Source organism: Molossus molossus, unplaced genomic scaffold, assembly GCF_014108415.1.
Source record: "Molossus molossus isolate mMolMol1 unplaced genomic scaffold, mMolMol1.p scaffold_m16_p_7, whole genome shotgun sequence".
Taxonomy (NCBI): domain Eukaryota; kingdom Metazoa; phylum Chordata; class Mammalia; order Chiroptera; family Molossidae; genus Molossus; species Molossus molossus.
In genome coordinates, this window is record NW_023425401.1 from 97,712,832 (window position 1) to 97,727,530 (window position 14,699).

Consider the following 14,699-nt stretch of genomic DNA (forward strand, 5'->3'; position numbering starts at 1 on the left):
ACATCGACGTGAGAGGGACACATCGAGTGGTTGCCTCCCGCAGGACCCCAACCAGGGCCAGGAACGAATCTCATCCGAGGTACGTGCCCTTGACCGGAATTGAACCCGTGACTCATTGGTCCGTGGGCCAAAGCTCTAACTGCTGATCCAAACTGGCCAGGGCAGCACCTGAGATTTTGTCCCAGCTTGTCCCCCGGGCTCAGGCTGCCTCAGCCTTCTGAGCCCTGGCAAGTGACAGAACCCGCTGACTCATTCCTTTCATCAGGGGGAAAGGGTACTGAGCTGGGGACGCTCAGCGCCCCCCAAGCAGCGGAGCCTCTTCCCGAGGGGTGCTGGGCCAGGGCGAGTCTGTGGAGTTAGAAGAGGACCCGTTTTCCAGGGTCCGGTAACCGAGCTGAAGCTGAGTTGGGAGATGGTGATCGGTGCGAGTCAGGTTTCTGTGACAGGTGTTTCCCAAGTGTAGGCTGACCTCGATTTAGGTTTGTGACAGAGCCGGGCCACTGGGGCGGCCTCCATTTCGTGGGTCCCTGCAGATGGATTCACTGTATCAGCCCAAAGCTAGACCTCAGGAGACTTCGGGAGGTGACCCCCAGATCCCCGCGCTTTTGTCCCCTCGGCAGCAGTAGGGAGCGGGGGCACTGCAGAGAAGGAGGAACGCCATCCCTGCCTTCCTCGGGCATCCTGCCCCCCGGAAGGCAGAGCCACAGCGAGCCAGCCCAGGGGTGACCAGGGAAAGGTCGCTTTCTGAGCCTCCCAAATGCTGGCAGGAGAGTCGCGGGGCGGCCCCTTGGCGTCTGCGCCTGGATCGGTCTGGGGTTCGCTTCCTTTGAGTTATTCTGCACATGTTTCGAAGCCGTTTCACATGCTAAACAGGAAGGGGCCACATGGTGAAGTTCGTGAAACACGTGGCCTCCCTTCCAACCAACTCTCAAAATAACCTTTTGCAAAAATCAAGGTCAAGGTATTAGTGACTGTCTATGATTCTTTGTCTTTGTCACCACTTTGACTGTTAGGTGCAAAGTGCATGACAGACCCTGGTCTTCACAGCAGGGCTAGCAGGCAGCCTCGTCCTGAACTACTTGTCCTCTGTCTCTGCTTCTTCAGCCCCACCACCTGGGCCCTGTCCCCTTCTGTCAGGGAAGAGGGGCATGAGATACTGGCGCACTTAGAACGACACAATCCAGCCCTAGCCAGTTTGGCTCAGTGGTTAAACTGTCGGCCTGCGGTCCAGAGAGACCCAGGTTTGGTTCCTGCTAAGGGCATGTACTTCGGTTGCAGTTTGTCCCCGCCCTGATTGGGTCATGCAGGTGGCAGCCTCTCGATGTGTCCCTTTCACATAGATATTTCTCCCTCTCTCTCTTCCTCTCTCTCCTTCCCACTCTATCTGAATAAAAAATGGGAAAATGTCCTCTGGTGAGGATTAAAAAAAAAAAAACAATTAGAAAGACACAATCCAAACTTCTCACATTGACCTACAAGGCCTTTGGGGATCTGGTCCCCACTCACCTGGCCAGTTTCTTCTCATCTGCTCTTAGTCACTGGGCTGCAGCCCCCTGGGGTCCAGTCTGTTCCTCCCCCAAAGGCATGAGTATAACCACTGCCTCTCCTCCCAGAAGGCTCTTCCCTTGGCCTTTCTCTCCCCTCAGGCTTCAAACCCACGTCTCCCTGGCACACGGGCCTTCACCCCTAATCCAGACTCACACTTCCTCCTGCCAGTCTCTCTCCCCACTCACCCAGTTCACTTCCTTCCCAAAGTTTTTCAAAAGTCATAACTATCTCCTTTTGTAAATGCGTGTTTGGTGTTTGTCTCCCCAACTAGAGGGGAACGAAGGCAGGCACCTGTATGCCTGGGTGTTACTGACCCCCCGGGCTGTGACTCGGCGGCCACCCGGGATGTCATGAGTGGAGTCCCCGAGGGAAGGCTGGACGGCCAGCCGGGGACAGGGGCTGGGAACGGTGTCGTGCTTGCAGGAGAGAGCTGGGGCAGGCGGCCCATCGTGCCGGTCCCCGGCTTCCTGTCCTGTTTGTCCTCTACTCTGCTTTGGGTCCATGAAGCTTAGCCTCCCATCAGCTTGACCGTGGAGTCCCACCAGTGAAGGCGAACGAGGTTGGGTTCCCAGGTACAGGCATTTTCTCATCTTTTAAGGATTCTTTTCTCTCAGTTATTTTTACCTTTGTTCCTAGCAAAGGGCAAATAAATAACAAAACAAGTGAACAAATATAGCAACAAGGGGATCATTGAAACAGCCCCTTTCCATAGCTCCTTGGATGTGGAGGGGGTGGGACCCGAGCCTCCAGCCCATGTTGCAGCCACGTGGGGGTACGTTCCTGCTGGTAACACTGTTTGTATTTACACGGGGGAACTAAGGCCATCAAATGTCACAGCATCTCCGAGGGGGCTGACGGCAGGCCTGGCTGTCCGCAGAGCGCTCTGGGAGACCCAGGGTGCTGCCACCCTGGCCGCCTTCCGGAAACTGCTGTGGCCCAGCCTGGACACAAAGAGAACCCAGGCTCACATCTCTGCCAAAGGAAGTAAGACGCATTTGTCTTTCTTTTTCCCTTTTTATTTTTGTCGGAGCCACACCCAGACCATGAACACACTGCTCCTAAGTGTGTCCAGCCAGCGTGACTCAGTCGGGACGCAGGCCTCCTCCGACGGCCAGCAGTCACACGGCCACTGAGCCACGCTGGGGACCCAGGTGGTCTGGCTCTAAGGTCCCTGCCCTCCACCACCACGCCCCTGTGTGACAGCCGCATGCCAGGGTCCTCGTCCCTGAACATCCCGAGCTCAGCTGCCTGGACTTCAGGTCCTCCTGAAGCCGCGCTGAAGCACTATTTCTCCCCTGGATGTCACCACCGGCAGACTGCGACCCTGGGCTTGACATCTCCGACCGTCACTCTCTTCTCCACGACAGTTTCAGTAGCACCTACTAGCTACTGTTCCCCGTGCTGTACTTAAGTTACCTTATTTAATTTCTAGAACATCTACAACATGAGTTTTAGTATTGTACCCATTTCACAGAGGAGAACACGAGGCGCAGGGATGCTAAGGAACTAAGATCACACAGCTAGTAAATGGTAGAGCTGGGGCTGGAAGCCAGGACACACAGCTTCAAAGCCTCTGCCCAGAACCCTGATTCCACACTGTCTAATGAGAACGGCTGCAATGCCCGCCGGACCTCAGCAGGTTCTTACCATAACCGAGTCCGTCCTGCCTCACACACTCACCATTCGCTGCCTGTGTGAACTTGGGGAAGTGACTGATCCTCACTCAGCCTCAGTTTTCCCCTCTGGAAAATGGGGAGAATGATAGTAAATCTGCCCCTCTAGGGTTGGTTGTTGAGAGAACTTAGTAAGAAAACATCCACTAAGAGCTTAGCACAAGGCCGGGCGCAGAGTAAATGCTCAAGAGATTTTGAGATCTTTTTAAAATTATTTCTAAGCCCTCAATCCAATTAGATGTCTTCTTAAACCCCTTCTACTCATCAAAGAGAACTCTTGAAGAAAGTTTTTCCCTCTGTGGTCCCGTCCAACTCTCTCAAGTCATTAATAAAAAGAGAGGCCAGGACATGAGTTGTAACTGGTAACAATCCAATAACCTACCGATTTTCTCTTTCAAGGGTCTGGTCTGCAATGTTTGCAGAATGTGTAACATCTGAGGGCATTGGAATGATTGCATCCAATTCTAGCAGGCAGTCCTCAAGGCCACAGTAGGGGCTTTTCCCGGAGGGGGCAGGTCGGCGGGGAGCTGTTGCCCTTGACCTCAGCTGTGACCTCGTCTCATGTCCTTCCTCTCAAGTGATCACCAAGTGTCCAGCTCTCGAAGATGTAGGCTTTGGTGACATATTGGGGGAAGAGAGGATGACCTTGTGGGAAACTCCCATTTAGAAAATGGGTACAAAAATAAAAATAAAGAGAGGAGGACCAGGAGGAGGAGGACCAGGACAGAGAAGTAGGTAAAAAAAAATAATAATAATAAATAAAATTTTTAAATAATAATAATAATAAAAGGGTTTAAGAGAAGCTCTAACCCGGCCAGTGTGGCTCAGTGGTTGAGCACTGACCCATGCATCAAGAAGTCGCTGGTTTGATTCCCAGTCAGGACACATGCCCAGGTTGTGGGCTCGATCCCTAGCGGGGGGCATGCAGGAGGCGGCAGATCAACGGTTCTTGCTCACATCGATGTTTCTGTCTCTCTTTACCTCTCCCTTTCTCTCTATACATCAATAAAAATATAAATAAATAAATACAATTAGAGTGAAAAAGAGGGAGAGAAGCTCTGTGGGGCAATGCTGACGCTCATTCAGTCCTTGACGTGTCACTCAGTAGATATTTATCGAGTGCCTACTGTGTACCAGGTAGTCCTGGGAGTTGGGGATATAGCAGCAAAAGATAGATTTTTAAATAGATGATAGATAATGGATAGACAGACAGACAGACAGACAGATAGATTGCCAGCCATAGACACATAAAAATGAGTAACAGACAAAAATCCTTGTCCCCGTGGGGTTCCCAAGGGAGGCGAGGGAGGGAAATGCACACTTAATGGAAGAACATTCCAGGCAGAGGGAATGGCAGGCACCAAAGCCCTGAGCTCTCCCACAGTGTTTGGAAAATACTGGAGAAACCGTCGAACAGAGGCCGAGCGAGCAGAGAGAGCACAAGAGGTCCGGGGGGACCCGGCAGTAACAGCAGGAGGTGTCCTGCTCCCGAGGAGGCAAGTCACTGCCCGTGTTGCCCATGACCAGAGGGCCGCTTGGTAACAGGTCACCCTCGGTAGAAAGGTCCAGACATATATACACCTGCTGGGTCAAGTGTAGATGTTATTCCCCGGGGGAGGAGTCCGAATGTTCCAGTCCAGTCCCCACCCCCTGGAGAGGGAACACTCACTGAGGGGGACATTCTCTACTGGCACTCGCGTCCCTCTCTGCTGGGACCCAAGTGCGTGCCCTTGACCAGGAATCAAACCCGCGACCCTTCCATCTGAGGGCTGACATGCTAACTGCTGAGGTTACTGTATAGTTTCAAAGCTGGAAGAACTTATGTCTTCTCAGATGAGCATGCGAATGAATGAATGGGGGGAAGGTAAACAAAAAATGAAATGAAAAATGATGCGGACTGATAGGGGAGCAGCCAGATAAGAAAATCCGAAAAGGAACAGTAACTGAAAGTTATTCCAGCTACAGTGCAGTTGTTCTGACTGTAAGACAGCGCCGCACGCTTACTCCCGAGTCCGTCCCGGGGTGCTCTGTGGTCCTGCCCTCTGTCTGTTTTGTAGATCTGTGCGGCCTCTGGCTCGAGGGGTCATCTGCGTTTGGATCACAGAGCGGTGAACAGATGGATAAAAGAACTTTAGAAATAGTTAAAGCAGGAGACCACTGTGATCTTAGAATGTCGAGACAAATGCTGCCATCGCTGTTAATATTTGGATGATACATCCTTCTTGTGAATGCAACTTTAGGTGATTTAAAGGGGTAGTCCGTAGGAAAATGAATTGTCAAAAAGAAGACACCGCCTTGAGATGGGCCGTCATGAGGTCCCATGATGGTGGCTTGCCAATGACACACAGCATCCCCAGCTAGCCCTGCAGAACAGGCTGAGGGGCCCCGGCCGAATCACTGCGTTCCTCGCTCATCGCTTCAGCGCCATAGTCTGTGCTGGGTTTCTGGCTCCTCGCTCTCTCGGTGTCTGCTCGAAGGTCCAGCCAGAACTCCTGATTATCCCGATGGCAGGGAAGGACGGTGTCTTGGTCCCTCACCGGCTCTGTTGGACCGAGAGGGGAAGCTGGGTGCCTCCCCAGCCCTACAGGGCGGGTGCGCGATGCGCAGCCAGGAGATGTCGCTCTGACAGCTACTCAACACTTCACTCTTCCCATGTGTAACTGACAAGACCCGAATGTAGAACAGGAAGTGATGTCTGTGTCTCAGTCACCATCCCCCCAGTGTGAACATTGTAGCAGTGCTTCAACTCAAACCTAACAATAAAAATCTGCCTCAGATGAATAGTCTGAGGATCGTTTCCTGCCGCTTCCCGAACTGGGACTCTCGACTGACAATGGTCAAGCCTGAGCACACCTATTTGGACTGAATCTGTGTCTTGGTCCAGAAGGATTGTGCGTTACGATGACGATTATGACGGCAAAAGGCTAACAGCCTTTCTTTATAAAGGGGCTCATACAGACCGAGAAACTAAAACCCAAACTCAAACTGATAGTAAGAAAAAAACACACAAAGGAACTGATAGCACGTCACAGGAGAAAATATGTAGGTGGTCAACAGACACTTTAGCCCTGGCCAGTTCGGCTCAGTGGTTAGAGCGTCGGCCCACAGACCAAAGAGTCCCAGGTTCGATTCCAGCCAAGCGCACGTACCTGGGTTGCAGTTCATCTGGCCCAGGGGCCATGCAGGTGGCAGCCAATGGACATGTCTCTCTCACATCGATGTTTTTCTCTCTTTCTCCCTCCCTCCTGCTCTATCTGAAGATAAATGGAAAAATGTCCTCAGGTGAGGATTGAAAAAAACAAACAGACACTTGAAAAATGTGGAGCTTTACTGATTAAAGAGAAATGGTGACAATGCGTCATTTGTCATTATCAAAGATGACAATCTTTGAGAATATCCAACATTGATGATGAGATCATCATTCAGACTACTGGTGGAAGGTGTGGATATAAGAAACATTCACATTTTTCAAGAATTTTTACAAGTTTATTTGAGCCAAAGTGACAACATATGCCAGAAAACAAACCCTCAAATGCTCCAAATAATGGCACTATTGCAGCTTAGTTTATACATTGGAATCACAGGATGGGACTTACGGAGGGTCCCATGAAACCCACGGGTGGTGGGTTAAGGGGGCGGGAGGAAGCAAAGCAGGGACATCTCTGGGATTGGATAAAAGGCAACATGGAGGCACGCACACTTCTTTCTCATTGGTGGGTACAGGAGTGTATCATGAACATATGTGGGGAACAGGATATCAAGGAGGCGTTCTGTGGCCTGTGCTCTGGCGTGGGCGTTTGTGCCTTTGAAGTTAGGAAAAGGAAATGACTCTGACATTTCAAGGGTATGTCATCCTAGTTGCATAAAAACAGTATATAGAGTTCACTTAAGGTCAACTCCTTTGCTAAGGAAGCTGTAGGCTTGGGACCTGCCACATGAGGAATTTATGATCAGACCATCATTGTAGTTACTTTCTTTTTTCTTTGTAATACTCACCTGAGGATATTTTTACATTTATCTTGAGACAGAGCTAGAGGGAGAGAAACATCATTGTGAGAGAGACACATCGATTGGTTGCCACCCACACAACCCCAACTAGGGCCGGGGACGAACCGCAACCGAGGTATATGCCCTTGGCTGGACTCGAACCTGGGACTCTCTGGTCCGCAGGCTGACGTTTTAACCACTGAGCCAAACTGGCCAGGGCTTGTGTAGTCACTTTCAGTCACTCAGTTTGTCAGGCCTGCCATGGGCCCCGTCCCCCGCCTGCCCTGAGCTTGTCAGGTTTATTGCATAGCCCCTTTTTCGTTCACAAAGGATAAATTGATTCACAAACATATTCACCATAACATTATTTATAATATTACAAAGTAACATCATAAAACATAATATACGAAAACTATGAACTGTGAAACTGCTATGTGCAGTCATTCAAAATATCATTTAGGCCCTGGCTGGTTTGGCTCAGTGGTTAGAGTCAGCCCACAGACTGGAGGGTCCCCAGTTTGATTCCCGGTCAAGGGCAGGTACCTGGGTTGCAGGTTTGAGCCCCAGTCCAGGTTGGAGCATGTGTGGGAGGCAACCAATTGATGTGTCTCTCTCACATCGATGTTTCTCTCTCTCCCCTCCCCCCTCCCCATCCCCCATTCCACTCTATCTAAAAATCAATGGAAAAAATATCCTCAGGTGGGGAATAAAACATGTAGAGAGAGAGCGATATATAGATATATAGATATATAGATATAGATATCATTTAGGAAACATTTCTAGTGGTGTAAAGAAATATTCATGCTATAAAGATATTTACAAAGTGAGACATATGTAGTTGTGATTTCAACGATGTAAAACAACGTTCTAGAAGGAAACATGTTGTTAAAAGAGGTTATTTCTACAACCTGAAGTTGTAGATATGTAGTGTTTCCTCCATACTTTCACACTTCTAGTTATCTACCATCAACTTGTTTCTTGTTGTTGTTGTTGTTGAAAGTATTACAGATGTCCCCCTTTCTCCCCCGTTGACCCCCTCCATCCTGTTCCCACCCCCTCCTGTTTTCCCCAGCCTAATGTCCATGTCCGTTGGTTGTGGATATATTCATGTAAGTTCTTTGGTTTATCTCTTCCCACCCCTGCCACCCCCCATCCCTCTGAGGTTTGTCAGTCTGTTCCCTACTTCCAAGATTCTGGATCTCTTTTGTTCAACAGCTTATTTTGTTCATTATGGTCCATGAATAAGTGAGAGCATGTATTTCTTAAAAACAGAAAAAAAGTTCACCTACAAATGGCAACGATGACGCGGTCTCCCCTTTGCCCTCTGAAAGAAGCACAGGCTTATCATTAAAGGGATCAAAAGGCTCACTATGGAGAGAGAGTGATTAACAGTTGTTAAAAGCCAAAACAAAAAACCAAAAACCAGGGCAGGTTCTGAGGACACTGTAGGACAGCAGAGTGCCATGGGGTCTTCCAGGCAAATGTCCCTCAACTGTCACAGCAAAAGGTTTAGAAAAAGCAGCTAGAAAAAATAAAAAGAAGCCGTGACGAGCCTCCCACCTCTGTCAGCGAGCGCCCAAGTCTGCCCGCGTTTCCAGGAGGACGCGTGCAGGAGCCATCCCAGCGCTGTTGAGTACGAGTGGGATGTAAAACAGGGTCCCTCCCCTCAAGGTGTCTTAAGATACGTACTTACTGAAGCCAGACAACATGGGTCCAGGCCACCTGTCACTGCTCGAGCCAATCAGGCAGAGACAAGGTTGAATGGAGTGAGCCTTCATTCCGATATTGCGGGCAGTGTGGGAGCGCAGCGGGTCACCCCATAAAATCTGCTCTGCCCTCCCTCACTTGCCGGCTGCTTTTCAAGGATAGAGGAACAATGACTATGTGAAAAAAGGCAGTTAGGCCAAAAAAAAAAAAAAAAAAGGTAAAATGGTTACAAGCCAGGCGGAGGAAGGTGGGCCGGGGGCTGCAGGGGCTGGTGGCCAGTGAGTTGCTGTCATGGGTCCAGTGTTCGGATAATCAGGTTGTTAATGTTTCCGTGAGGTCACGTAGCCCCTTGTCCTCAGATTAGGAGAACAGACAGCGTTGTGAGGAGACGCCCAAGGCACACACCTCCCAGCGGGTCAGAGCAACTTTTCTTTCATCAGAACAAAGCAACCACGATTAACACGGTCAAGGGTGGTTAATATTTCCTATAACTCTGGCTAGTACCCCGCTATGATTAGGATAGTACATGGCATCTTTAGTCATTCTAAAAACAAAACAAAAAATTGAGTTCCTGCTGTGTATCAGGCACCATTCTGGGAGAAAATGGAAAGCAACAGATGAAAATTGTTCCTCAGGGAAATCACAGCTAGTGGGAACATACATTCTAGCTTCCAGATGGTTCCGAGTACGGGCCGAGGCAGCCCAGGGACGCCGGGGGAAATCAGTAGGGTTTAGAGGGGCCAAAAACAGGGCCGAGCTTGTGGAGTTGGCCAGACAGCAGAGAGGACAGCTCGAGCATATGCCGGACTAAGCACAGCAAGAATGGGAGACCAAAGGGACCAGGGCCTCATTAATTCCAAGTTCAAGTTGTAAGTCACACCAGATGGTGCAGCGCCCTAGGCACCAGGCATCGGAGTTGGGACTCAACTCTTTTCACACATAGAGAGGCGAGAAGAATAAAGGAAACCAGGGACTCGGTTGTGTCTGATCAGGGGCTTTTTAGCTTTGCTTTTACTTTGTTTCATTTTATTAAAAACCTCCCAAAGGTCAGTTGAGAGAAAAACAGGAAGTCGAAAACAAAGGCCTGCAGGAGCTGCGGTGCAGGGTGGGAATGCAGTCTCCTAGTCAGAAGGCCCTGAACCTTTTCAACGGAGCCCTGTTTTGAAGTCAAACAGTTTAACAGTGATTTTTTTGAACCCAAATATGACAGGCTCGATGGAGGAGAAATAAGGAGGAGCATTTATACAGAGGCAACTCCCAATCTGTTGGTTTCTGGACAAAGGGGGCAAGTCAAACCTTATTGCCTACAGCACAATGCTATAAATCGGGGTTCCAGTCCTAGAAATCATTTTTCACCCTGAAATACCTAAGTCCGTTAAAATTGCAGATAGAGGCTTATACAAACATTTGTGAAATATGCAAAATATGTCCCTGCTAGGAATTTTCCCCTACTTTTTACAACTTCTCATTATGCCAGTCTAATAAAGTAGGGACTAAAGATACCATTTTCATTCCTAATGAATCTTTCTGTAGCAAGCATCAAAGCTCCAGGAATCCCCCAACCATCTTCCTACAGGGCCCTCAGCCTCTTGTTTTCACTAAATCAGGCCTCCAAAGATTGAGGATAAGGGGCTGCAGGGGCAGCTCCCCGGGTCCTCCCCTGAGCCCGCCCCTCACTCTCCGACTCAGAGCTCCCCTGCAGAGCTCCCCGTGGCCAGGTGGTGGCAGCATGGAGTCGAGCCCTCACTGTGCGCATAGGGGTAGGTTTCAGTCCTGACCAGCACCTGCCTCACCCACAAGCAACATCCCTGGGTCTCTGCTAAAGGTGTCACTGATAAATCTTTCTTCTCATTATTCACATTCATGGGGGTCTTTTGAATGGAGTCACCTGCCAGAGACCGAATCCCCCTTCAAATTCATAGGTTGAAACCTGGTCCCTAATGGGATGACAATTAGAGGAGGGGCCTTTGGGAGATGATTAGGTCATGAGGGTGGAGCCCTCAAGAAAGGCATTACCTTATAAAAAGGCTTCAGAGAGCACCCCTGCCCCTTTCCCCATGTGAGGACACAGCGAGGTGTCGTCTCTGAGCCAGGAAGCGGGCCGCACCAGACACCGAATCTGCTGGCAACTTGACCTTGGACGTCCAGCCTCCAGACTGTGAGAAATAAACTTCTGTTCTTTTTTTTATTATTATTATTATTTGTTTTTCTTTATTGATTTTAGAGAGAGAGGAAGGGAGAGAAAGAAACATTGATAAGAGAGAACATCGACTGGCTGCCTCCTGCATGCCCCCCACTGGGGATCGGGCCCACAACCTGGGCATGTGCCCCGACCAGGAATTGATCCGGTGACCTCTTGGTGCACGGGTTGATGCTCAACCACTGAGCCACACCAGCCGGACTAAACTGTTCTTTATCAGCTGCCCAGGCTATGGTATGCTGCTGTAGCAGCCCGTGGGGACTAAGACACCGCCCTCTCTCTCTGCCTGTCCACATCCTGTTCCCTTATACTGTTTTGTTCCCATTGGATCCCTTCCTGTTCTTGCAGAACAGATTGAGGTGTGGTCAGATGGGCCTTCCATCCACTCTAGGAAAGAGGACATCGTTCCTCCTAAGGGGTCCACCCAGACGTTGGTCTCCAGGACTGTGTCTTGAGCCCCTCCCCAGAGCCATCCATGGCCACTGCTCACTTCACTGCTGGACACCACCTGGCACTCCGGGCTGGGTGACTGCCAGGACTCCCCCTCTGCATTTTGGCCCCAGCACTGAGCGTCTTGTCTGGCTTCCAGCCCTGGGTTCCCAGGGCTTCAGCACGTAGACGGCGGTTTAGTTCCGTGTTGGAAAATTTATAAAGTGTGCAGACTGTTTTAGATGCCAATTGGGAGAAGTCCTTCTGATGAAAAGTGAAATGAAAATTTTTTCAAAGTGGTGAGGAAGGTACATACTGTATACTTCAGTGAGTGAGTTTTCCGAACAATTTAACACTATGCAATAAGATCGCTAAAGAGGGTTTCTCCCCTCGACCCAACAACCGCGGTGTTCGTGGGTAGCACTCTCCTTGACCACCACTTACAATGGTGGAAGGTAGGGACGATCTGTCCAATAGTGTGACGGGTAAATCTATGACGTAAACTGTTATGCAGACACTGACCATGTTTTTGAAGAATACTTAACAGCTTTGAAAAATGTTCATAATATTCAGTGAGAAAAGCATTGTGTTTAATGGTATGATTATCCAAGGGCATGTACCTCGGTTGCAGTTCGGTCCCTGGCCCTGGTTGGGGTTGGGTGGGAGGCAGCCAGTCGCTGCTTCTCTCTCTCCCTCCCTCCCTCCCTCTCACTCTATCTGAAGATAAATGGAAAAATATCCTTGGGTGAGGATTAAAAAAAATAAGTAAATAAATAAAAATACATCAGCATGAACACTGGTAAGATTATCAGTGGTTCTACAGATGTGGTGGGAAAAGGTGGTTTTTATATCTTTTTTCTTTTAACAAATATTTTCCAAGATTTTTTAAATAGTGAACATATATTACTGTTGTCAGGGAACATACGATAGTCGTTTTAAAAGTAAGGATGTGATTCCGTGCCAGGCGGCACTGCGCCTCAGCCCAGCACCCTCCCCAGAGCAGGCAGGTAAACTCGGGGTCTGGCCGTGGTCCTCACCCTGCTCACCTTAGAATGAGCTGCAGAGCTTCTAGAACACACCAGTGCCTGGCCGCAACCCCAAAGAACTGATTTGACTGGTCTGTGGCCCAGCAATGGTAATCCTTACAGCTCCCAGGGGGTCCCATGGGTCCCCAGGACCCTCAGCATCTGCCCCTTCCTTCAGGTCCCCAATAACAGCCTTGGCCCTCACCCTAGGCAAAGCCACCCTCACTAGGGTGAGGAGCCCCCTCACGAGGGTGCTGTTTACGCTGCATGGCGGAGGCTGCCTGGGAGAGCCGGTCCTCCTGCCGGGGCCTGGCGATAGGTTACCTGGGATGTCAGGGCCGAAGGGGGGGGGGATTCGCCATCGGTTGTTAGGAATTCAGGAGGGAGGGCAGGAGCTTGTGAAGACTCTGGGAGGGAGACAGGGAGAGCTGGCCTCACTGGTGTGACTTCCCCCCAGGTCCCCGGGAGGGCTGCCCCGCCCAGAGCGAGCGAAGATGACCACGCGGCCCAGGTGGGGCGAGCAGCTGACGTTCCTCGGCATCATGACCCTCACGGTGGCGGCCGTCTCCCTGCTGTTCTACGCGCTCCTCTGGAAGGCCGGCAACCTCACGGACCTGCCCACCCTGAGGATCGGCTTCTACAACTTCTGCCTGTTGAACGAGAGCATGGGCTCCCTGCAGTGCTACCAGCTCTCCGAGCTGGAGCCCCTGGGGCTGCCCCGGGGCGGCCTGGCCCTGGCCAGGCTGGGCGTGTACGGGGCGCTGGTCCTCACCTTCTTCGTGCCCCTGCCCCTCCTCCTGGCCCACTGCAAGAGGAACGAGGGAGAGTGGCACCTGGCGGTGGGCTTCCTGGCGGCGGCCTCCACGCTGCTGGCCGGCGGCCTGGGCCTCTTCCTCGCCTACACCTGGAAGTGGATCGCACTCTCGCTGCTGGGGCCGGGGTTTTTAGCCCTGTGCGCCGCCCAGGTCTTGCTCCTCCTCTTGCTTATGGCCACGGTTGTGTTCCCTCAAAGGGCAGAGGACACCAGCAAGCTTGAGAGCTGCTAGCCCTGTCCCAAGGCGCACGACTGCGGGGCTGTTTGAGCGATGCTCATGCTCAGAGGTGCCAGAGGACTCGTGGCTGGTGCTTCCTCAGCCCCATGTTTCATAGCCAAGCCGACCCCAAGCTCTAGCCGGCCCCAGCCGAGGGAGGCCCGCGGGCGGGCGAGGAGGCTGGGCAGCAGGGCGGCAGGCGCACCTGCAGCTTCTTAGCGTAGGGTAGTCTGTCCTTTGGGACTGCTAACACCACGTAGCTCACTGTCACGGAAATTCCTGCTTTAATGAGCTGATCCGAGAAAGCCATTCTTACTCTGCTCTCAGGACGGTGGAGAGAGAAGAGTTCCTGTCACAGGGCCAGGTTTCCAGGATGACCTGCCAAAGGCCAAGCTGAGACCCGGGGAAGGTTTATGACAAATGGGGGATGTGGAGAGACAGCACCTGTGTCCGAGGCGCCCTGAATAGCAAGCTGGCCCCTCCCTTCCCCCACGACACCACCTCCCCCCCCAAAGGCACAGGAGAGATCCCAAAGGGAGTCACTGAGGACAGTTTCCCTGAATAAGGCTGCGAGACCTGAAGCCAGACAGGGGAGTGAGCTGGCTACTCATCCCGAAGGGGGGCCCAGGAGTCGGAGCATAAATGCCGGATCCTGGGCAGGGGGGAGGGTGAGCAGGACTGAATGGTTCCATACATGCCGCGTCCCTCCACTGCTCACCCTGGGCGTAGAAAGGACACAAGCACAACTCGTGCACGGGGAATTTTGTGTATTTTTCAGCATTCGTATATTGCAAAACCTGTACAGCACATGGCTACATTCTTCTATGCTTGTCAAAAGCCACACTGAATACAAGGCAATACGGACTCCGCTGTGACCTCTTGTCCTTAGCGTCCACTCTGGGGTCCTACCCCACTCTCACTTTCAGAGTGGCCAGGGGCCAAGGCCACCAAGGAGAAGGAAGGGGCAGCTCCGGGGAGGCCTGTCTGCTGGACCGAAGGCTTGGACCAAAGGCAACCTGGATCCCCAGGCTCCCGGACAGAGCAGCGCACCGTGGGCAGAAAGTGTCTTCAGGGCTGAGGGGGGCTCACAGACTGACTG

At 51.4% G+C, this 14,699-nt stretch overlaps 1 protein-coding gene across 1 annotated transcript in view; it reads left to right on the top strand.

The window, feature by feature from the left end:
• Nucleotides 1-14,271, top strand: part of TMEM140 (transmembrane protein 140) — a 17,488-nt gene extending 3,217 nt beyond the window's left edge. The window contains exon 2 of the mRNA XM_036246406.1: nt 13,027-14,271. Coding sequence (XP_036102299.1) covers nt 13,064-13,615 — 552 coding nt within the window. The 5' untranslated portion in view covers nt 13,027-13,063 and the 3' untranslated portion in view covers nt 13,616-14,271. The remainder of the gene's footprint in view (nt 1-13,026) is intronic.
• The last annotated feature ends 428 nt before the right edge of the window (nt 14,272-14,699 follow it).